The sequence below is a fragment of the Planococcus citri genome, chromosome 3 (genome assembly GCF_950023065.1).
Source record: "Planococcus citri chromosome 3, ihPlaCitr1.1, whole genome shotgun sequence".
In the NCBI taxonomy this organism is placed as follows: Eukaryota; Metazoa; Arthropoda; class Insecta; order Hemiptera; family Pseudococcidae; genus Planococcus; species Planococcus citri.
In genome coordinates this window covers 23,862,492-23,887,126 of record NC_088679.1, presented here as the reverse complement: position 1 = coordinate 23,887,126, position 24,635 = coordinate 23,862,492, and the positions used below count along the sequence as shown (strand labels likewise).

Genomic DNA, 24,635 nt, shown 5'->3' with positions numbered 1-24,635 from the left:
GATAGCCACATTTGGATGCTTTTTCTTTTTTACATAATTATTAATTAATAGTAGGTAGGTATTAGTAATTTTACAATATTTTGTCTGATTTGTCAGACTTTTGAAAACTTTGTAGAAAATAACAAATTTTTGAAACTTAATACTTAGCCCTGAGCAAAAAAATATATCCCTGATTAGAAACACTTCCCTTGAGGAGAAAACGTTAATACCCCATACATTTCATTCAAAAAAGAAAAATACAAAAACAACGATGTTAGCTTGGCAGCAATTTATATTTTTTCAACGCGTGTTTTTTTTTAGATTGGAGGATTTGCTGTTTAGAAGTATTTTTTATTGATCCTTCTTCACACATTTCTACTCATATGCTCTCATTCGAGTTCAACGTACCTACTTATCTATAGTATCTAAGTATACCTACTAACTTCACTGATGCGTTCATTTCGAGAAACTTCAATAATGTAAGTCCGGTAATAATAATTGACAAATTTTCAATGTATATTAATTTTATTTTTGAAAATAAGCGTCATCAGTCATCATTAAAAAATGTCAAACTTTTTCAAGAATATAAGAGCGCTCATGCCACACAAATGCAAAATAAACATCAAGGGAAAAAACAATAGATACCTACATATTATGTACATACATAAGTACCTACTACCTACCTACTTTATAACATGAGTTATATTACAGAATTAAAACAGAAACTGAATCAACTTTTAGAAGAACAGCAATGAAAAACAATAAAGGTAAAATTTCAGCATACAAATAAATGAAAATATGTACAAAATAATGCGACATCTCAAAGAAAAAATTATTACTCACGGATTAACATCAGCACCGAACACCTCTCCGGTGGCCAGTACTTGATTCGTACTCGAAATCCTGACTTGTTTCGGCAAGTTTGGTAAATCAGTCCATTTACCCGAAGACAAATCATATTTTTCATTGGGAACCATAGCTCGATCATTCTCCACCACATAAAAAGAGCCATTGAAATGAAAAAAGTGAAAATTAGCATGATATTTTCTCATTTCTCTCAATTTGCTCAGCCACTGACCAAAAATATGAGGTTATCTCTGATTAGAAACACTTCCCTTGAAGAAGAAACTTTACCCCATACATTTCATTCAAAAAAGAAATATAGGTACAAAAACAATAGCTCGGCGGTTGTGTGATATCAATCGCGGGTTTTTTGAGATTGAAGGATTTGATGTTTTGTATTTTTTATAGATTCTTCTTCACACATTTCTACCTACTCATAAGCTACCATTCGAGTTCAGTGTACCTACTTATCTATACTATCTAGGTATTAATTCACCTATGCGTTCATTTCGAGAAATTTCACCAACTTAAGTAAATCATAATTGACAAATTTTCAATGTACTTAGGTAGATATCATTTTATTTTTGAAAATAAGCGTAATCATTGAAAAATATCGAACAATTTCAAGACTGTAAGAGCGCTCATACCATACAAAATAATGCAAAACGAACGACAAGAAAAAAACAATAGATATACACATAGATAACATGAGTTACGTAGAGGTAGATACATTACAAAATAAGAACAAAAACTGAATCGAATTTTAGAAAATCAGAAACAAAAAGCATATCATTTCACAATGAAAATAAAAGAAACACAAACACGATATCTCAAAAGGAGTAATTACTCACTGATTAACATCAGCACCGAACACTTCTCCGGTGGCCAGTACTCGATTCGTATTTGAAATCGTGACTTGTTTCGGCAAGTTTGGTAAATCAGTCCATTTACACGAAGATAAATCATATTTTTCGTTGGGAACCATAGCTCGATCATTCTCCACCACGTGTAAAGAGCCATTGAAATGAAACAGGTAAAAATTAAGATGCCATCTTCTCATTTTCTCCATACTGATCAACCACTGACTGCTGGCAAGGTCAAAAATGAAAAGCGTGTTTTTTTCATAGCGACGTCGCGTCCCATACACTGCTGATATGACGAGTCTATTATCAAATGCACAGAAGTACGAGCATAAATTCCCGTTGAATCTCAACGGTACTTTAGTTAACTTTTTAAGGATTAAAGTGCTGCAAGTAATTGAGAATATATAATCGATTGGCTCCCCGGGACAACTCTCTGTGGTCTTCTTTTCCTGAGCGAGTATGTAAAAACTTCCATCCAAAAAAGTGCACGCGGAAACGTTACAATAAATCTTGTTGTGATAATTTTCACTCACTACATCATTCCAAGTATTCGATTCACAATTATAAAGCCAAATGGAGAAAAACGGCTTCTTTATCATTAGATATATCGACGTTTCCACAGCTGTTATTTCAAACTCATCAATTGAAAAATTCGGCGATTCCGGCACCGGCAGCGCTGAGAGATGCATTCTAGTACCATCTTTCTCGTCATACAATAAAAAATTCGTTACCTCTTCGTCACCGTCACTGTTAACAAGAATTTCAAAACAATACACTTTCGTTCCAACTCTGCAAACTTTTTTCCTCCAAGCACTGGTCGGATGAAATGATGATAGAACATGCTTATCCAAATCACTGTTCAGTTTTAAAACACCCCATCCTTTCTGGCCAGTTTCTACGTCGATGGCGTTCAGATATAAATTCAAGGGTAAATTAAAATCATTATCATGCAATTCGGAAATGCCTTCGCTCGCGTCATTTATTGGTTTATCGTCACTAGAAACCAATAATTGAGACATGACCGAGGAACTGATTAATTTAGTCGATTTCAAATAAGCTGCATCTAAAAATCTTTCAATATCTTCACGACTGGCATCATTATGTTTACTCCATTTCATTATCAACAGGAGTACAGGTTCTTCTTCGCTTTCTTTTATGTTTATACGTAGAAAATCAATGAGAATTTTTTCAAAAATATCAACAGGGATTTTTTTGAAAGAATTAGTCTTTCCATATTCTATAATGCTGCTGGCTATGGTCTGGCTACAGCTGGAATATAATTTATCAAGTTGAATATTCCGGGCGAATACGCAGGTTTCAATTAAAAAGTTGATCTCGGGGTATTCCATGATATAAGAGACGCAAGCGTTTTCTATCATCTCTAGTTGAAATAGGTGACTAGCTTTCAGGATGAAATATGCATTACCCGGATGAAAACTAATACTAGCCGTGTACATAGCGTTCAGAATCTCTTCAAATGTTTCGGTTTCAATATCGTTCATAGTTACGGTATCAGAATTACTTTCTTTAAAATTACCATTGAACATAGTTTTGAAGTAAGGAGATATAGCGGACAAAACTAATCGATGACAAGGTATGATGGTACCGTTGACGTTGAATCGTACATCGCAAAACAAAGTTTCCATCCGTAGATCGTTCATGTGTTTGAAGAGTGCTTTCTCCACCTGGTTCAGATCCACAGTTCGAATCAAATCTAGAATAATAAACAGGAAATGAGTACATTTATCAAAAAATCTCGGCAGCAGCAGAATTAGGGCGCTATAGAGTAATTCTGCTCTGGGAACATCTATCGAGCTCTGATAAGAACAATTCTCCAGATGAAATGGATCATAGTATGAAATACTTACGGGCCATGCTTCTGAAGAAATTATTACAAGTTTCCAGTTTTCATGAATTAAATTACTTTTTATCGTTGTAAATCATTATTCATCTCAATTTCTCATCAGTCAAAATTTGAAATTTCACTTCATCTCGTATTACATGACCATTCTTATCAGTGATTCGCAGCTGGAGGCCTATTATGAACTCGCGTTACCATAACGAAATTCGTTACCGATTCGTTATCCGTTCGTTAAGAAGTGGTTTGACCAGTTTTTGGCTCTTTACATAACGAAAGGTTGGAAGGTGTCGTTACCCTAAAGAAACCTTCGTTACGGATTATTGCGTTTACTTATGTCTAGTGTTGGGCAAATTCGCGAATATTCTTTTTTTGCTTGCGCATGCGCAAGAATATGCGCAGATTCTTGCGCATATTCCGCAGATTCTTTTCAAAAAATTAGAACATTATTGCTTAGTTTAGGGATAATCGGAAACTTTCCAAGTTTCCATTGAAAAGGTTTCAAATTATTAAGGAAAATTGGAAATTTATAAAGAAAAGTTGATGTAAAACTTGTAAATTGTGGAAAATTGTAGAAAAATCTTCAAATTTTTTGAAAAAAGTCATGATTTTTATTTTTTTGAGAGAATATTCTCCAAGCATTTGAGAATATTCGCGAATATTCGCGCATATTCTCAGATTATGCGCATTGAGAATATTCTCAGGCCAACACTACTTATGTCAACTTTTAACATAAAATAGTTGAAATTTTCAGTAAGAACGTGCGTGTTTTTAAATACTGAAATGTTCGTAAATTTTATCCTCTTTAAAATGGGATTTTCCCCAAAGCTGTACCTCTCACCGTTCAAAAGTTCTCGAAGTTTAAAGCTGCGAAAACAGGCATGCAAGAGGTAAGTATTGAACTTCAAACTAAAATTACTCAAAATTTTGAACGAACATCTGGGTATTTTAATATCGCAAAATGTTCGTAATTTTATCTTCTTTAAAATGCTTCTTATCCGAAAGCTCTACCTTTCATCGTTTGAAAGTTCTTGAAGATCAAAGTTGCAGGAAGTAGTCAAATTGTGTTATTACTGTTATCAGTCTTTTTAGTGTGTTGATAAGTGACCACTTTTCGCAACTTTGATCTTCAAGAACTTTTGAACGATGAAAGGTAGAGCTTTCGGTTAGGAAGCATTTTAAAGAGGATAAAATTACGAACATTTTGCGATATTAAAATACCTAGGAATTCGTTCAAAATTTTGAGTAATTTTAGTTTGAAGTTCAATACTTACCTCTTGCATGCTTGTTTTCGCAGCTTTAAACTTCGAGAACTTTTGAACGGTGAGAGGTACAGCTTTGGGAAAACCCCCATTTTAAAGAGGATAAAATTACGAACATTTTGGTGTCTAAAAACACGCACGTGCTCATTGAAAATGTTGTGTATTTTTAATTTAAAGTTGACATATGAGAGGCGTTTCGCGATATGGGTCCTTGTGGTGATTCGATGTTTTTTTTTTTTATTGGCGATTCCGACTTACTTTTTCACAAGAAATCGAATGGTGCAATCAGATTTCGCCTATCTCATCAACTTCTCGTTTAAAAATTACTTGAACGTGAATACTCAAAAACTTACATTTTTGGGAAATCGAAAAACAAAGTTTTTGTTTGTTTTTGATTTTTTTTAAAAAAAGAAGATAATGTCGATATAAAAAATTATTTTATTGTTGTTACCTATGTAAAATTTCATGGCGAATCCGAATTTCTCGGTATTTTTTTGCGGGGTAGTCTGTAACGTTGTGTAAATTCGCCTTTTCACCACAAGGTCCCTTTTCTAAATCACAGATATCAGGCGATGATGAATGAATTTCGTCAAAATTTCCCACCCAACCTATGCGCAAGACAACACTGCACCCAAAAATCAAAAAAAAAAAAATCGAAAAAATCGAAGCAATTCGATGTTTTCTCTCTCCTGAAAAAATCGAAATATCACCACAAGGGCCCTTATCGCAAAACCCCTCTCATATGTGGTATGCAAAATTGGGAAAAACTTGAATCTTAACGAATCGTTCATAATACAGGAACTTAACGCCTAACGAATTTCGTTATGGTAACGCGATTCCATAATAGGCCTCCTGGTGATTTAACGGAGACGACTTTATTTTGTCAGCTCGCAGGTGGATGGAGTGCAAATAGCCAAATACAAAAGTACCTGTTCTGGGTGGCGGGTAGCTGTTTTTAATACTTATTTGAATTGTTTCAAACTCTGTAATTAAATTTCTTAACTTAACTCGAAAGTTGAAACTTTTTTATTTTATTCATTTTTTTCTTTTTTTTTCAGTACTTCTACTTACCTAACGTACTTGACTATTCGTTCGATTTGTTGATATGCACATACACATAGGTGTCAATCAGTGGATTTGAATTTATGAATTTTCTTAATCTTCAATCTTCAATTTCAAAGTTCACAGTTGGAATTTTTTTATTCATTTTTGTTTTATGAAGATGGAAAAATTCATGAATTCAAAATTTGACGCTTGTCAACAAATGAACGAATAGGTAATCATTACCATTGCCGTTACCATAGTCAAGTGACAAAATAAAAATTGAAAAGCAAAAACGAAAACTACAAAAAAATGTGAAGTTTGAAACTTTGAAGAATGAACTTGAACTAATGAGGATTTAAAAAATTCGCGAGTTTGTGATCATGAATCATCAAAACTGACGCTTGTTAGTAAATAAAAGAATAGTCGAATACGTACTCGAGTAGGTACCTAGTTGATATGAAAGAAAATTAATTTAATGTTTAGATCTCTGAAGAATACAAAGATTGAAAAAGTTTGTTTTTTTTACACGGATTATGGCAGATTTTCGAGAATCTGGATTTTGGCAGATTTAAAATCCACCAGAATATGTTAGGATAGTAGCTTTTGGAAATGGATTATGGATTTTACTTAAAGGGAGAAGACTTCTGATGTTTTGAAAGTTTGTGGTGGGGATCTAAAAAGTGTTTAAAAAAGAGATTCAAAAAACGTCCAAAAACCAGATTTTCGAGAATCCGTGTAAAAAAAACATACTTAAAAAATTAATAAATTCATAATGCTGTTAACAAAATCGAGTCCATGTTAGGTTCGAGTTGAGGATTGGATTTGGATTTAGCGCAACACAGTTATGGGTTATCCGGTGCCGGTTTTGGTTAATGGTTAATTAAATCGTAGATAGCATAAACCGCAGAACCGTGATATGACTGTCAAATAAATAAATAAAGATGTCTTGATTTCAAATTGGTTCTATGATGATTTAGCCATTTACATGAAAAAAAGAACAATGATTTTGTTAGCTTAGCGGTTGTATGATATCAAACTAGGTACATATTTTTTCAACACGTAGTTTTTTAGATTGAAGGACTTCCTTTTTAGAAATTTTTAAAATTAATTTTTCTTCACACACTTTTATTCATAATCTCTCATTCGAGTTCACTGTATAGATTCTAGGTATCTACCTACTACTTCACTGATGCATTCATTTTGAGAAACTTCAATAATGTAAGTTAGGTAGGTAATAATAATTAATCAATTTTTAAAATATAGGTAATTTTATTTTTGAAAATAAACATTATCATTAGAAAATATCGAACACTTGCAAGAATACGAGTATATAAGAGCACTCATGCTACGCAAATGCAGATTAACGTCAAGGAAAAAAAACAATAGTTACGTTTACGTATGTACGTAAGTACGTATAACATGATATGTACTTATTACATAATTAGAACAAAAATGGAATCGACTTAGAAGAACAGCAATAAAAAACAATCAAGGTATTATTTCATAATAAAAATAAATGAAAATACAAAGGCGATATCTCAAACAAATAATTACTCACGGATTAATATCACAACCGAACACTTCTCCGGTGGCCAGTACTTGATTTGTATTCGGAATAGCGATTTGTTCTGGTAAGAATGGTAAATTGATCCAACTATCGGAAGACAAATTATATTTTTGATTGGGAATCATAGCTCTACCATTCTCCACGAAATACATTGATCCATTGTAATGAAGAAAGAAAAAATTTACATGACGACTTTCCTTAGCCGTCAAAAAACTCAACCATTGATGATCCTTCGGACGCTTGTTAAGATTGAAAATCTTCAATGCATTCATTTTTTCGACATGTTTTGTCCCGTATACTGTGTATATTGCAATCTTACTATCAAATGCACGAAGGTATGAAATGTTGCCCGATATTAACGATAAGCCTACTAATTCCTTAACGATGAAAGTGGTGCTAGAAGGAGTAATTGAGAATAAATTCGCGAATAAGGCAGACTGTTCTTTCTGCGCGAGTACGTAAAAACAGCCGCTTGAAAACGTACACGCGGACACGTTGCAATAAATATTTTCGTGTTCATTTTTTCTCAGTATATTTTGCCAAGTATTCGTCTCACAATTGTAAAGCCAAATCAAAAAATGAGGCTTCGTGATCATTAGATATATAGATGTTTTCACAGCTGTGATCTCAAATTGATCAATGATAAGATCCGATGGCGTAGGGAGAGCACTTCTAATGTCATCTTTTTCATCATAGGAGAAAAAATTCGCTTCCTTGCCATCCTGTGCGGAAATTTCAAAGCAATACAATTTACTTCCAATTCTGCAAACTTTTTTGCTACAGGCTCTACTCGGATGGAATGACGACCAAAAATATTTATCCAAGCCACCATTCAGCTTTAGAACACCCCATCCTCTTTGGCCAGTTACCACGTTTATAGCATTCAAATATAAATTAACGGGTAAATTAGAATCATCACAATGCAATTCTTGAGTGCCTTCGCTATGTGCATCATTCATCATGAATTTATCGTCACTGCAAACCAACAATCGAGACATAAGCGAAGAGTTTATTAATTTGGTGGATTTCAAATGAGCAGCATCCAAAAGTATTTCGATATCTTTACAGCTCGCATTATTCTGTTTACTCCATTTCTTTATCAATAAAATGACCAATTCTTCTTGGCTTTCGTTGAGAAAACGTGGGTAATTATATAAAATGTTTTTGAAACGATCGAATGGTATTTTACTGAAAGAATCGATCTTTCCATATTCGATAATGCTGCTGGATATGGCCCGACTACACTTGAAACATAAAGACTTATATTGGTCATTCCAGATATTCTGCTGGGCGAATATGCAGGTCTCGGCCAAGAAATTGATTTCCAGATTTCTAATGATGTAAGACAAACACGCGTTTTCTATGATCTCTAGTTGAAATAGGTGACTGGCTTTTAGGATGAAATATGCATTACCGGCATGAAAACGAATACTAGCTGTGTACATAGCATTCAGAATTTCTTCAAATGATTCAGTTTCAATATCGTTCATGGTAACGGTATCAGATTTACTTTCTTCGAAATTTCCATTGAACATCGTTTTGAAGTATGGAGACATGGCAGATTGTTGTATGAGATTAGGTGTAGGTTGAGTGAGTTCTTCTACCAAATATTTGAAACACAAGTGTACAGTTTGGATAGTTTAATCACGACTAAACTTGGTATACAAAATGATCTCTTAAGCTAGCAAATAGCTTATATTTATATGGCTACTTTAGGCTTAACAATTAACATGTTGGTTGATTGTTATGATTTTTATTTTCTCGCCTCTAGTCACGAACCTAGCAAGGCATCGTTTTACGTATGCCTTGTTTTGGTTCGTTGGCCTTCTCTCTACCTATTCGTTCATGTTTGCATACTGCAAATTTTCCTCTTCTCGGAAAAAAAATGTCCTCATTTTTACTCTATACTTTCTTTTTCTTTTTCAACTCAATTTCAATTTCTTTCTGACTTTTTCTTCTCTCTTCTAGTAAGTCTAAATTTATCTAATAAATAGTTTATACAATCCATTGAATGGCTGCAGTTATACTCTTCTGGGTAGTTCTTCTCAAGAATGATGCTATGGTTTTGTGATCTCAAATTTTGAAAGTTTTTTCTACCAATTTGTTCCCCTTGGTTTTGGTTCCTCCATGTGGTTTCTGGTCTTTCCATTCAACATGTTTTGGAATTTCTCTGATTTCTGTTCTGTTTATGTGACTATGTCCATTTTCAGTCAGGATATGGATTGAAATGGCTTCTGTGGCATGTTATTACTGATTCTGAGTTTGTTTTTCATTTTTCCTATGATATTGCTAATCTATGTACATCTATTTCATAAAAATAGCCTATTCATTCAACTATAGGAATAATTTATATGAAGTACTAATTTTTCTATAAAATGAATTCTGCTGAAGTGCCAGTTTTAAATAATTATGTACATTGTGATCGCGAATTATTTGCGATATATTTTCCATTGCTATACTTAGATTAATTCTTAGTTTTAACTAGGTAGGTAGATAGATAGGAAGTCCCTCGGTGGCGTAGTAGGTAGAGCCGCGGACCTCCGTTCAAGAGGTACCCGGTTCAAACCCAGCTACAGAGGCAAGCTTGTGCGTGTAATTAAAAAATCGTTCGTGCAATTATCAACATTACACGCCAAGTACCGGGGGACTACCAGTTTAGCCGAGCTAACAGATAATGCACGCCATCTGTTAGCAGAATCAAAAAGCTGAAACTGGTTCGAGCGTCTATAGAGGTCAACACTGAGGAGCTCAGGGTCTCTAAACTACCCGGCTAGCTCCAAGGTGCTTGTGTAGATGTCACTAGAAAGCAACGGGAAACTACTAGTGGAAGCTCGAAACAACGTCGATTCCCCAGAATAATCGCAGTGGCAATAGGCATTCGCCTCACCCTGTAAGGGTACCACAAAAATGTGATTTCCAATGTCCTGTAAAGGACAAGGAACCACGACGACGACGAGATAGATAGATAGGTACCTACATTTTTTTTTTTTTTTTTTTTTCATTCATTTACAGTAGGTATGTTTTCATTGATATTTACAATCTTATATGAACATTATTTACATTTTGGGCACTTGAAGCCCCAAGAGGTCTAGTTTGGGTTACTTATACCTATATCAGGCCAAATTACAATCAGGAGAGGTTCTGAGGACACGATGGATAAGGTACTACTATTTCCTTATCCTTCCCCAGAATTTTCTCTCCAACCCTGCAAGCCCTCAGATGTTCTTGCAGGCTCCCTACTTTATTGATCTTTACAGCTAAACTATGTCTAATTACAGGTACTTTTGTCAAAATTGAGTACATTTTTCAGTGGTTTTCTGGAATATTTATTTTTATTTTTATTTTGGCAAATTATTACACATACATAGTACATGTTCCTCGCCTTCTTTGTATGCTGGGCCCATAAAATTTGCTGATTTGTGCACATTTTCTATTCAATACTCAATAATTTTAGCTTACTTTGTATTTTCATAAATGTACTTTTTATGGTTAAATCTACAATCGCGAGTCATAGATGGCTTAAATATATTCATAAATCTAACTTTTCCTATAAATAATTTTGTAAATTTATCCCTTAATCCTAAATTTTTTCAGCAAATTTTTTTGATTTTTTCAATCTCGAATTATATACTTTTTAAGACGCCTAATGTGAACAATTTCAGGCTTGTCTTCTCTTTCTATTTCATAATTCAAGTCATTCATCTTCCTAAGCACTTTATAGGGTCCATTGTACTTTGCAGCAAATTTTCCCTTGTGCTTAAATGGAATTTCTAGAAGTACCATATCTCCAGGTGAATGGTTCACTTCTTTGTGTTTTTTGTCATATTCAATTTTCTCTTTTTTCTGATTTTCAAAAATTATTCCAGGTACCATTTTTCTGATTTTTTGGATTTCTTCTATTTCTTCCATCCTGTCCCTTTTTGCCCTAGTGTCTAGGGACAGTCTGTTTTCTATTGGTTGATTTGGATTTTGCCCATACATAATAAAGTATGGACTGAGTCCTTTAAATCTTACCAATGGAGTGGTATTGTATGCAAAAACTACAAATTTCACAAATTCACTCCAATTTGTCCTATTTTGGTTACAATAATGTGCCAAACTTTTACTCAGCACACCATTAAATTTTTCAGTCCCTCCTTGAGTCTGTGGGGAAAATGTTGAGCTAAAGGTCAGTGTAATTCCAAGTCGCTTACAGGTTTCTTGAAATTCGGAATTTTTAAAATGTGTTCCATTATCACAAGAAATTTTCTTTGGGCATCCATAAATCGTCATTAATTCATAAAGAAATTTTATGACTGCATCAGAGGAGGCTGTGGCTACTGGTTTGGCGAATGCAAATTTCGTAGCTCTACATGTGCCCACCAGTATGTAGCTGTGTCCGGAGCTTTTGGGCAAAGGGCCCACAAAATCAATTTCTAAGTGTCCTAAAATTTCACAAATATTTATTTCAATAGGTTTCAAAAGTCCTGGAATTTTTCCAGCTTCTTTTTTCCGAATCTGGCAGGAATGACAGCTCCTCACGTAATTTTTCACATCCTGAGTCATTCCAGTCCAATAATATTTCATTTGAATTTTATTCAAAGTTTTATTTGCTCCAAAGTGTCCTCCACTTATAGCACAGTCATGGTATGCATGTAGTATCTCATTTATAAGTAGGCGAGGTACTACTATTGGCCTTCTAATTCCCATTGGAGTTCTTTGATTTATGACCAATAATTCATTTTCATTCAAATCATACCTCCTACTTGCCCTTTTATACTGTTTATAATTTGGATGTTTTTTATCAAGCTGACCTTTTTTTGCTTTTATCAAATTGTTACAATATTCATCTTTCTGTTGTTCTTCCTTGAAATTGGTTCCAATTTTTATTTCATTTGCCACTTCTGTTCTACTGAGCACATCAGGGACCACATTTTGTTTCCCTGGTTTGTGCCTAATTTCGAATTCGTAGGGGGAGAGTTTATCTATCATTCTCCCCATTCTGGCATTTGGATCTTTCATCCCTCTACAGCTGACCAGAGCTGCATGGTCTATGTAAACTGTGAAGGGAATTCCAAATAAATACTCACGAAAATGGGTAATAGTCTCCACTAGAGCTGTCATTTCTAGGTCATAGGCACAATATTTCTGCTGTGATGGTTGCAGTTTTTTACTAAAGTAGGCTACTGGATGAGTTTTACCTGTTTTTTCATTTACTTGAGATAAAACACCTCCAATAGCTATACTAGATGCATCTGTTTCAACTATAGTTTGCCTATTTTCTTTATAAATTCCTAAAACTGGTTCACTGGTCATCAAAGTTTTCAACCTTTGAAAGGCTTTTTCATGTATTTCTTCCCATTTCACTTTTGTATTATTTTTGACATCTCCTTTAGTCAGATCAGTCAAACAAGCTGATTCTTTGGCAAAATTTTTTATGAACTTTCTGTAGTGCCCTACCATTCCAATGAATGATTGGACCTCCTTGATAGTCCTTGGTTGTCTGAAATTTACTATTGCTTTTATATTTTTATCAATTGGTTCAATTTTCTTTCCATTCACTTTATGGCCTAAAAGCTCAATTTCATCATAGAAAAATTTACATTTTGAGGTTTTGAGCTTTAAGTTCAATTTGTCTAGCCTTTGTAGGGTTTTTTCCAAATTGAGTAAAGCCTGCTCAAAATCTTTTCCATAAGCACAAATATCATCCATGTAAGCCACCATGGCCTCATAGAGTAGATCCGCAAATTCGGCATTTATGGTTTTACTAAAGGCTGCAGGGCTGTTCATCAGTCCCTGAGGTAATCTTGTGTATTGAAATAACTGATTTTCTATTATTATGGCAGTTAAATATCTTGAAGCTGCTGAAATTGGAATTTGATGAAAACCAGAGTTACAGTCAAGTAGGTTGAATAATGTGGCTCCCTCTACGGCCATGAGTATGTTGTCTATCCGAGGTACAGAATTTTTATCAGCAATTAATTTCTCATTGAGCTTACTAAAATTGCATAAAAATCTGTATTTGTCTTTTTGTTTGAGTAGAAAAGCTGGTGCACTGTATTGAGATCTTGATCTTTCTAAAATGCCTGATTTGAGCATCTCTTTTACCTGTCTCCAAATTTCCCTCCTTTCTACAGGAGCCAGTTTATAAGATCTCAAGCTAACAGGTTCGTCATCCTTTACTTTGAGCTCATATTCTTCCACATTTGCCTTGCTGATATGCAAAGAGTCCATGGTAAATAAATGCCTAAATCTTCTCAATAAATACACAATTTTTTTCCTATTTTCTCCTTTCATTTTGGGTGAAATATCAATCAGGTTTCCTTCTAGGTCTCTCACCTCATCTTCATTTTCGTTTATTTCACCTTGGGTGTGGTTTTCCTCGCCTTGAATATTATTCACTACCTGTTGTTTGTTTTCTTTATGGTCTTTAAAAACTCCGATTCTTTGCAATTGGTATATTTTTTTACTCACGTTTGTGTAATTAAACAGCTGAAGTATGGCCTGTTTGTTATTTTTTACACACACGCCTGTTGCTTTTATGCCTGATTTTTGATGAAACAAATCATTAGGTATTATCAGCCTGTTATTTTTATTTGGTTTTATGTCATCAATTGTGATTATTTTTCTCTCTTTAGGTTTCAAAATAATTTCTTTGAAAGAAATTACATGGTCTCCAATAGTGTCAATTTCTTGTTCAGGTTGTTTGAAATTTTTCAACCATTTTTCATCCATAGGTATTTTTATGGCATTTTTCCCAGTTCCTAGTTGGATATATTTATTTACGAAATCTATGACAGCTGCATGTTGTAAAAGAAAATTTATCCCTAAAATGATATCAGAATTCAAACCCTCTGTTACATGAGCTTCTACCTCATATTTCTGGCCTTCAATACTGAATATTTTCTTTAATTTTCCTTTCACTTTCATAGCAGAGTCATTTGCACACACCAAATTTACGTCAGATTCTTCAAGTTCACTTTTGCTATGTGGTATTTTTTCATTTATCAGCGTTAAATTACAACCAGTGTCTATGACACCTTCATATACATGGTTACATAACTGTATACTAACGTTGAGGTGGTTACCATTTATTTTACCTACCTTCAACTTTTTTGCTGATTTTGCTTTTTCCTGTTTACATTCCGAACGTGCATATTTACGAGTATATTTACGTTCGTTGATGGTTATAATTTTTTCTATAGTCTTGGTCTCGTCTGTACTAAAATCTTTCAACAGAGTAAATTTATTGAAATGTACAATATTTCTAAAGTACTCTGTTTGTTTTCCATTCTGTAGATAAAATGTTGGTGTGTGATTCGGAACTGGGTGCCTTCTTCCTCAATCTTCTTTATTCTTTATCTTCCTCTTACTTGGGTCCAAAAACCAACAATCATCAATTAAATGACCAATTTTCTTACAATTTGTGCAGGTTTTATTGGACTCGTTTATGGTTTTCTGGTCATTTTTCTTTTCGTTTTTCTGTTCAGTATTGGTTTCTGAATGCCAGCAGGTTTCCTTGAGATGACCTGGTCTTTTGCAATTTGTACAAAATTTGCTTGATCTGTTTGGAGTTGGTCCTTTTCCACCATTATTTTGACCATTTCCCCAGTTTTGTTGTTCATTTTGAAATTGATTTTGCCATTGACCCCACTGATTTTGCGATCCTTGGAACTGATTTGGTGATCCTTGGAACTGATTTGGTAATCCTTGGAACTGGTTCCACTGTGGTTGGTAGGTATTGAATGGATTTTGAGAATACATGGGATTTTGCCAAAAATTGGGTGGTTGCCAAAAATTATTTTGTTTCCAGTTTTTTGATTTATTTTTTCTCCATTGGTCATTTTTTGATTCGTTTTGGTGTGATCTTTGTTCAACTACTTGGTTCACTTTTTCAACTTTTTCTCCATCTGATTTACTGATTTTTTCTTTCAATTCAAAAATTGCCTGTTCCATTTTCGCTACCCTATCTTCTTCCTTGCTGGATTTGATTAATTGTAGATTATTTTCGTATTTTTCAATGTTGTGCTTTAATTTTTTCAAATCACTATTGTCAAATAAACCTATAGCAGAGATTATTTCTGGTCTTAGACCTTTCATTATATGTTTACAAACTCGTTTCATTTCCATTTTATCGTCTACTATAGCACAGTAATTCACAACGTCAGTAATATATTGCATTGCTGACTCATCTTTTTCTTGCTTCCTTCTCATTAATTTATTTTCAATTAGGTCTATGTTTGCACTTTCATTGAATTCTTCTTTAAAATTCTTTTCTAATGTTTTCCAGTCTTTGGCATTTTTCTCTATTTGATAATAAACTTGTAAAGCTAGGTTAGTTAGGTAGGCAGGAAAATATTGGAATTTTTTATCATCATCCCATCCATTAATTTTGGCATATAATTCGTAATTTTTCATAAATGTAGTCACATCACTGTTGATTCCTGAGAATTTTTCAGGATGGAATGTAAGTGGCTTTATTATGGTTGTATTCGTTCCTGAACCTCCTATTGTCATTTTGAAAAAATCTAATACTTCTGGGTCTTGAGGAGATGTAATTAATTTTTCGTAAACTTCCTTAAAATATTTTGTTTTAAATTCAGTTCCTTCTTCAGCTCCTTCTTCACAAAATTTTCGTAATTTTGATCTGTATTTTTCAACTGTGGTTTCTCTTGGAATTTTTAATTCATCGAAATATTTGTCAAATTTTTCTTTTGGAACACCAATAATCCAACTTAGTTCCAGGTTTGCAATTTTTTCCAACTTTTGAGGAGATGAAGTAAATAAATTATCACTTGATATTTCTAATAAAATACTACTATCTAATTCTATACTAGAGGTTAATTCACTTGAGTCACTTTTAAAATTAATTTCACTTTGGTTATTGATTGAATTTTCATTCATTTACCTTGATCATAGTATAGGTAGGTACACTCCGTTCTTGGTAGGTCCGTTCGAGCGCCAATTTGTTGTATGAGATTAGGTGTAGGTTGAGTGAGTTCTTCTACCAAATATTTGAAACACAAGTGTACAGTTTGGATAGTTTAATCACGACTAAACTTGGTATACAAAATGATCTCTTAAGCTAGCAAATAGCTTATATTTATATGGCTACTTTAGGCTTAACAATTAACATGTTGGTTGATTGTTATGATTTTTATTTTCTCGCCTCTAGTCACGAACCTAGCAAGGCATCGTTTTACGTATGCCTTGTTTTGGTTCGTTGGCCTTCTCTCTACCTATTCGTTCATGTTTGCATACTGCACAGATAGAACTAATCGATGACAAGGTATGATTGTACCATTGACGTTGAAACGTACATCGCAAAGCAAATTTTCCAACCTTAATTCGTTCATGTGTTTGAAGAGTGCTTTCTCCACTTGGTTCAGGTCCACCGTTTCAACCAAATCTAGAATATTAAGTAAGAAATATGCATTAACAAACTTTGGAAGCAGTAAATACACGCATACGTACTACATGTACGTAATTCTGTTCTCGGAAAATGGATCGTGCTCTGATAAGAACAGTTGTTCGCTTGTTTCTTAGATGAAATATAGGTATAGATCATAAAGAAATTAGATTACTTACCAGTCATCTTTCTGAAGAAATTATATCAATCAGTTTTCAGCTTTCATAAAATAACAAATTTTAATTACGTAGGTACCTTATTATGGGATGAAATCAATGAAATGTGAAAAATCAAAATCGGTTCATTCAATAATTCTTATCAAAGACAACTGAACGTGAGCTAACGTGAGGAGTGGGGATTCGGATTCACGTTTGTTGCGTACTGATAAAACTTGCTGGTAGGTTACTTAACGGTTGGTTTGGTTAGGTTTAGTTTCAGTTATACACAATGTTGCAACTTGCAATTGCAACACGATCGTGTTAAATTAAAATTAAGATTAAGGGCCGATTCCGCATACTTTTTTGCATAAGCAGCAGGCGCTGAAATTCACACGTTGCAAGTTTACTTAATTCAAGTACATTTACTTTCAAGTACTGTCAAACCCCCTAATTTCGGACAGGGTACGTAATTTCGGACACTTGATGTTTTTGCTATTTTATTGATAAGAACTAAGGGTACAAGTAAAAGTGAACACTTCTTCTATTAGTTTAGATCACGGACAATCTCCCTGATGTAAGAATTTTTATTTTACGCTATTTCTTTAATCATTAAAATGGACTTCACAAAGTGCTTCATATGAAGAGTGAGGAAAAAGTTATTCACAGGATCTATCCAAATGCTTTCATAACCATGAAAATCGCTCTAAAATATCAAGAAGTCACTGGTAATTAAAAATAAAATTCATTCCTCAAATTTCACGTTTTGTTTCTAGTATTTAAATCCTAAAAACTGAAAAAGTCGCGAAACGGATCATTATTTCGGACACTTTGGATCACGCATTACTGAGTTTGGAAGGGTAACACTGATGCACTTGCAAATGTGTATTTTTCGAGTTCAACGGTATTTTTTTCAAGTGTTTTTAGTTTTGATGAAGAATTGCACTATTATTTCACTCATTTTCCTAAAAACCATACTGAAAAGTAAAAGATCTGAGCCGTAAAATCATCAACAAGGAGTTTGATAAGAAATTGTTCAATGTTACCAACTTATTTTTCTAACAAGAAAGTGTATAATGAGAGTGCTGAACATTTCCTTGAAAAATCTTTTTTTTCTACATTTCACATCATGATTCGAGCTGTTTTTGATTGGAGTCGTTTTTCAGGGGTAAATAATTTCTTTTTCAACTAAAATTTTCGAGTTCCCACATTAAAGAAAAAGTGTCCGAAATTAGATCCAAGGTACCCTAATTTCGGACACTTTTCGAATTCAAATTAAACAAACAAAATCACGTAAAATTAATAAATTGATGCTCAAAAACTGTTCACACGGTGACATTCTATGAGAATGTGAAGACAAACACCAAGTTGAATCGCTCGTTTTAAAGCCTTTTACGAAAAACGTGAAAAAGGTGTCCGAAATTAGGGGGTTTGACAGTACTTGATCATGTCTGATCAAATAAATTTACTTGTATTTATTATTTTTCATCGTGAAATGGAATGGATAATCCGCCAATTAATTGAAAAGTCAAGTTACTTGCGGTTGTTTGAATTGAATAAACTAGCCACGTGTAAACTCCAGTTGTCACCTTGCATCTTCAGATCTGGAGATCTACTGAACAGAATTGAATGAAATTTAAAATATATATACTTTGAAACAATTAAAAGAAAATGTCGGATGGGATTTTCATTTGATTGAATATTTTTCGTAGAATTTGAAATTGAAAATCAACGAAATTTGAACACTTTTCAATCGTTGTTCATTCCAAAACTATTCAAGTAATTAAAAATCCCCTCCGACATTTTTTTCTAATTGCTTCATAGTATCTATATTTCAAATTTCATCAATTTTCGTCGGATAGATGTCGAGATCTCAACACTCGAAAATCAGGCGGATCGGGTATGCAATCGTGTATGCGGAATCGGCCCTTAAGAAGGCAGCCAAAAACGCTACATACTAGGCACAATAGCACATAGGTACATTTATGTACATGAACAATTTTCTCAATATTTTATTTTTTTATTAGATAGCTAAGCTAAGTGCTTCTTAAAAATACAAAAAAATTTTCAATAGATTTCTCCCTCACTTGGACTGGTTCTCTTTCCTTTTGCAAATTCCGAAAAGAAAATCAAAATCTTTCAGAATCTAAAATTTTAAAAACCAAAAAATGAACTTCCCGCATTAAAAAAAACAGTCAAAACACAAAGTTTAGTTTCAAGTTTTCACCCTCGCTTCCCTTACGGAAAAAAATAGTACTTTCAGAGTAGTAGTTTTTTAACGGAGTAAAAACTACTACTTTTAAACACCTTCATGGAGAAATATTAGTAGTTTTACGTAAAAACTACTACTTTTGTCTAAGAACTATAGTTAGAATTACTACTTCAAAACTACTACTTACGAAATAGTAATTTGAACTAGTTTTTAGACAAAAGTAGTAGTTTTTATGTAAAACTACTAATATTTCTCCATGAAGGTCTTAAAAAGTAGTAGTTTTTACTCCGTTAAAAAACTACTACTCAGAAAGTAGTATTTTTTTCCGTGAGGGTTAGTCCTTTGAAAAAAAAAAATCAACTTCCTCAAATTTAAGGCTCTCGAAAGTCGAAATCAAACTTTGAAAACTTCCGCACTTGCTTCGCTGAGGCCAATTTGTTTCTTGTTTCTATTAATTTTTAAATAGAAAAAATCACATTTCGGCTCTCAGAAAATGAAAATTTGTGTAAGTCATTTATGAATACAATAACAATATTTTCCCTATATCGGTCGGAAACTTTTCAGTCGAACTACCTAGTACCTACCTCTTCCCCTCTGCCCCTCTAAAAAAGCTCTAAGCATTATAGTTCAGTTTCGTCCCTAGAAATGGGGCCAAATTACTCGTGTATTTTCCCCGGACTTGACGGCCCTGGCCCTGGGAGCTCCAATCTGGCGGAGAGTGTCGATTTTCCTTTTTTTTTTTTTTTTTTTTTTTTGACGAACATTCCATTGAAGCAATTTTTGAAAAACATCAATTGAAGGGCCCAGTTCCAAGTCGGCCTAAGTCCATTTTTATCATTTTTGAGTTAGCAGCGCCATGTGGTGGTACAGGTCGGTTAACACCTTTACCACCTTGTCCCAACCCCTGGCGTTACTTTTTTCACTCAGGAGCGCTGTTTTGCCGGTTCGAAAAAAAAGCTGATTATTCCAAAGTGGCCTAAATCATACATTTTTTACGAATATTTGTATACAAGTGCGGTTTTTCAGAAGTTTTTCAACGATTTTCGAGTGAAGGCGTTTTCACATGTATTATTCATCATGGTATGTACAAATAGGTGCTTTGAATGAAATTGTTTCAGAAATGTATTAAATTAATGATTCCTGAATTTTTTTTTGAAAAAACGCACTTTTTCAGCTCTTTTTCGAAATTTTTAACATCAGATAATTCCAAAGTGGCCTAAGTCCACTTTTTCTGACTCTTTGACGTGCTCTGGAGCTGAAAATACTCAAAATTAAAAAAATACCAATATGGTACTTTAAAACAGAAAGATCAAGCTTCACAACCATATAATCACATCATTTATTATTGAAGCGGAAGGGCGAGAAAAACAGTTATTTGTGTTTTTCTCGAAACGGAAAAAATGGACTTAGGCCGACTTGGAACTGAGCCCTTCAATTAATTGTCCGAAATAAAACTTTAGGATGAGTTATAAGAACTAGACTGTCTCATCAATGAACCACTCTCAATTTAACAATTTTACCCGATCACTCACCATTTTACTTAAGAACTTTCTGAAATTATTGACAATGGTAAGAGTCGTTTGATAAATATGTATAGGTATCTACCTTATGTAGGTAAGGTACTGCACAGGAAAACTACATACATGCATCGCTGCAGTTTTAACTTCCTACATAAGTACTTACAATTACTCGTGCTCGGAATTCCAACCGTATTTATAAATAATAAAACTTGGTGCAGTTTTTCAATTTGGAAAATAAATTTGAAAATTTTCTTCGAAGAAAATGTTTCCCTCCAGAAGTTGGTTATTTGCATTAATAAATTTAAATTCCCGATGTTACTTCTGGTCCAGCGTGTATTAACGACGTGCTGGAAAAACTCAAAAGTGTTTTAGTGGTATTTCGTTTTAGGGGGAGAAAGAAAACTTTTTAAAATAAATTTTTCGCACTAGTACCCTCCTTTTTCCTTTGTTTTATCATTATTTCAAGAGTTAGTCGAAGAATATTTAGTTATCTATACTCGTACCTACTTATGCTTAATAGAGAGCAAAGAGTGCATTTGTATGAAGGGGTTTCGGTTTTATTTCCTCGTGTTCCTCGTTTTTGGGATATTGCTTGTCGTTCAACTGAGTGAAATGGGAAAGGTCGACGGTTCTGTGTTCTCTTTGAACAGTGCTTGATATGACGATTTGACGAATAACGCAGGCAACAAGACAGCACCGACACCCAAGCAGAAGGGTTGCTTTCAATTTATACGCATATCTCCATGTATACGTACCATGTATAGTATAGTACAACAGCAGATCAGCATCGTCGTCAAAGATATTAAGAATATACACGTATTATCATACCAGTGTATAGAAATACACACGTTAGAGAGCTGTCAACCGCATATACTAGGCAAGGACCATACCTATACTCACAAGTGACGCGCCCAACCCGGGCTCGGCGCCTTTCCCTTTTTCGAATTCTGAAAATCCGTATATAAACTTTTCATCGGTAAACGAAGAATGTATACGCGTTTCGAAATATGTAGATGAAAGTGTATTATCGCGAGAAGGTACCAGCATTTTCCAAAAATTACCATTTCAATACAAAACCGAACACACCGTTTACACGGTTCTGTGATCCCGCGTTAGCGGATGGGGCAAATCGTGTCTTCACACTACGTGAGTTGAATTACGACCAGATTTTCGCTGCAAAAATGGCGTATTATTATTATTCGACGAAGACGCATTTACCGATTTTATCCAGATTACATATCGCGCCATTATTTCATGTTTGCCCGAGTTGAATGTAACGTCCACCTCTGCAAGTGTGTTTGGCTTCTTCCTCTTTTTTTTTGGCTCTCTTTCTTCATCTTTCAAGGGTTGAATTAATTTTTACGTACACTTGTTCGCGAGCGATGCGTACGAAATCGAGACGATGAGCACTTGACCATGTGTTGTTTTCGAACATATAACAAGAGTACCTACTCGAGTAACTCGAACGGGTGAATTTATTATTTTTAGCAGCAGCAGTTATATCTGAAATGAAAATGAAGAGTAGTGGAAGTTGACCAGAATTTACCCAGTAAAAAATTAGGTACACGTATCTGAAGAAGTTTTGAGATCTCTTAGTTACAAATAATAAATTTTTTTAATAGGAAGGATGTGTTTCAAAGGAGGTTTGTAGGAGGGAAGGTCATTCGGAAGAAATGAAAAAACCCACTTCTCACTTATAACATTACAATGTGATGTCGAATTTTGCACAATCAAGGAAGTAGGTAAGGTAAATATTGAATATTCTGAAATTCCATCAATACATATTTTTACGAAAACTTGAAATAGGAAAAAAATATATTACATCCAATGATGGAAACCCTAACCCTATTATTTAATCAAAACCAAAGAAATCGATTGATTTTGTAAAAAAAATAATAATAATAAAAAAAAAATAAACTGAAATCGAAAATTAAAAGAATTTGCATTTTTGCAATGAAAAGGTACCGTCAAAAGTCCTAATTTCGGACAACATTTTTCACAAATAAGTAAGTATAGGTAGTAGGTACCTACGTATAAATAAGTAGAAAAAATATAATAATAAAAAATGGAACCATGGGACACATTTTTTACAAACTTACTGATGGTGGAAATTCGTTCAATTCTCCTTATGATTTTGTTTTTATCAACTCAATTTGGGTCAAATAATGGAGTCCAAAATTGGGATTTTGGTCGAATCATCAAAATCCAAATTTTATCCCAATCCAAGTACCTACCTACTTAGGTACTTTTTGTTACGAGCAACAATAATGAAAAAATGTTTGAAATATCTCAATCAATTCTTTTTCGTAAGATTTTCAATTTTCAGTTTCCCTCGTTTCATTTTTGTTCGTTTGAAGATTAACTACCTCATGGATTGCACAACACTGTAAACCACCAAAAACTGGTGAAATTTTAGCACAATTTATATGAAAAAGTGTGAAAACATTTTAAAATAATTTCAAAAAATAGATACGAAAAAAAAACAAAAATATTGAAATAAACGAAAATTACCTATCAAAATGTACATAATAAGATTGCAACAAAATCTCGATGAAAATAATGATTTTTATTAATTTTAATTTTTTTTATTGATTTCATGTTTTTTTTTCAATTTTTTTCAACCTTCACCATTGTTTGTGTGTTTGTAGTGATTTTAATGTTTTGAGCATTTCCTTTTGTACCAACCTACTTAAATCACTTGCCACTTTTTGACGATTTTCTGGGTTTTTAATTTTTTTTTTTCGTATTTTTATAAATCATTTCATCATATTTTCATCACATTTCATGCAATTTTCGCCCAAATTCTGCGAAGGTGTCATCATTTTTTTTTTGGTTGATTTTTAGTAATTCTCGATGTTTTGTGCAGTTTTTGTTACACGTTTTGTCAAATTTCTCCAAAATTTCATCACGTTTTGGTAATTTTTATTATTTTTTATTTCTTTTTAACTTACCTATTTTTAACATTTTCTCATACAATTTTTTTTTATCAAGCTTTGTGTAATTTTAAAATAACTATTTAAAAATTCTCAATTTTAGGGCCAGAATTCTTCTAAGTCAGGACCGGTTTAAAGGGGGAGCGGGATTTGGGTGAAAATCCCCCCCCCAACAGTCCGTTTTTTTTTGGGAAAAAATTTTGATGGTAAAAAGTGGGAATTTTCCAAGCATTTCTGCGCTCTTGTTTCACTGAGATGAATGCCGATTACAAACCTATGTTTAGCTTGTTCTAAAATTCGATGCCTTATTAGGAAAAGGTCGTAACTGCAATTTATATTAAAAAAATGAGATAGTGGTATCGTTGGAAAGGGAATTTTGTCCTCTACATGACGCAACACTTGAAATTGAATTTCGATGTTTTTTGTTCTCATAATAGCCGAAAACAATGGTTCTAAATACACATTTTCAAAACCGTTACAGTAAAAAGGTTCTAAATGATATTGTTTCTCAGATTGAACCTATTTCTTTTAATTTTTGTAATTTGTTGGTAAGAAAAGTCATTATAAAAACATCATTTCACTGATTATTTGCAGAAAATCAACCTCGTCAGTCATCACCTTAAGGAAATTTTTCCTGTGTAATCTTATGGACTTTTAATGAAAAAAGCTTTACTTAAGGTGAAAGAGTTCAGACTTCCTCAAATAAAAAAATGAAAAATCAGTGCTACTAGGATGTTTGTTTCAAAAATTAGCATGAAAATTATTGCAATGACCAAATGTTCTCTTACCTCATCTAAAACTATCTATAGTGTACTTGATAGAATGCTCTTTAGAAATTAAAATGCGTTTTCTGACAAATCAACTTTCTTGTAGTTATGACCTTTTCCTAATAAGCCAACGAATTGTTGAAACAAACTTGGAAATTCTGTAAAATTTTGTGTCTTTATTTTACTTGGGTACCTACTAGACCACAATCCGTACATGAAAAGGTGCTCTAGAAGTTGATTTTGT

General features: G+C 33.5%; 1 protein-coding gene and 1 long non-coding RNA gene across 2 annotated transcripts; both read right to left on the bottom strand.

Annotated features, from left to right (window-relative positions):
- Positions 1–441: 441 nt before the first annotated feature.
- LOC135840689 (kelch-like protein 24a) lies at positions 442–3,999 on the bottom strand. The gene is made up of 2 exons (XM_065357332.1): positions 3,554–3,999; positions 442–3,399 (listed from the first exon to the last, which is right to left on the bottom strand). Exons 1-2 carry the CDS (start codon positions 3,558–3,560, stop codon positions 1,670–1,672), a joined length of 1,737 nt encoding a protein of 578 aa, XP_065213404.1. The 5' UTR covers positions 3,561–3,999; the 3' UTR covers positions 442–1,669.
- Positions 4,000–16,424: 12,425 nt separating this feature from the next.
- LOC135839445 (uncharacterized) lies at positions 16,425–17,382 on the bottom strand. The gene is made up of 2 exons (XR_010557599.1): positions 16,984–17,382; positions 16,425–16,804 (listed from the first exon to the last, which is right to left on the bottom strand). It is a non-coding gene; the product is annotated as an uncharacterized LOC135839445 (long non-coding RNA).
- Between the last annotated feature and the right edge of the window lie 7,253 nt (positions 17,383–24,635).